General features: G+C 35.5%; 1 protein-coding gene across 5 annotated transcripts in view; it reads left to right on the top strand.

Annotated features, from left to right (window-relative positions):
* The window catches only part of LOC119581948 (histone deacetylase 6-like), a 29,776-nt gene that overhangs the window by 10,741 nt on the left and 18,689 nt on the right, over positions 1 to 346 (top strand). For 4 of the 5 annotated variants that reach the window (XM_037930127.1, XM_037930125.1, XM_037930123.1 and 1 more), the window contains exon 9: positions 187 to 246. The exons of the other annotated variant lie outside the window; for it this stretch is intronic. In XM_037930127.1, coding sequence (XP_037786055.1) covers positions 187 to 246 — 60 coding nt within the window. The remainder of the gene's footprint in view (positions 1 to 186; positions 247 to 346) is intronic. 5 annotated transcript variants of the gene reach the window in all.

Below are 346 nucleotides of genomic sequence, written 5' to 3'. Positions count from 1 at the left end.
GAAGAACACCCATTTTGTTGTAGAAAATTATTATATATGTTTTACTCTCTTACCCATTAAATGCATTCAGAGAAAAATCATAACCTTACATTTTTTCATTCCACCATTCTTTATCATACTGAGTGGATACTTCAGGTGATGGCAGTTGTGGATTAATTAATATTAAAACTTAATTTGTATTTCCAGTTCAGTCCAGAGTTGGTCATAGTGTCAGCAGGATATGATGCAGCTGTTGGATGTCCAGAGGTTAGAAAATCAGAATGCCCCTTGTATCATGCCTTATCATTACCAGCACCTTTGCATGAGTGTTCCTAGATTTTTTTCTGCAGTGGCAAGAAGAAGCATT

The sequence above is a fragment of the Penaeus monodon genome, chromosome 15, assembly GCF_015228065.2.
Source record: "Penaeus monodon isolate SGIC_2016 chromosome 15, NSTDA_Pmon_1, whole genome shotgun sequence".
Lineage (NCBI taxonomy): Eukaryota > Metazoa > Arthropoda > Malacostraca > Decapoda > Penaeidae > Penaeus > Penaeus monodon.
The sequence above is the reverse complement of the archived record's forward strand: the minus strand, read 5'-3'. Positions and strand labels throughout refer to the sequence as shown.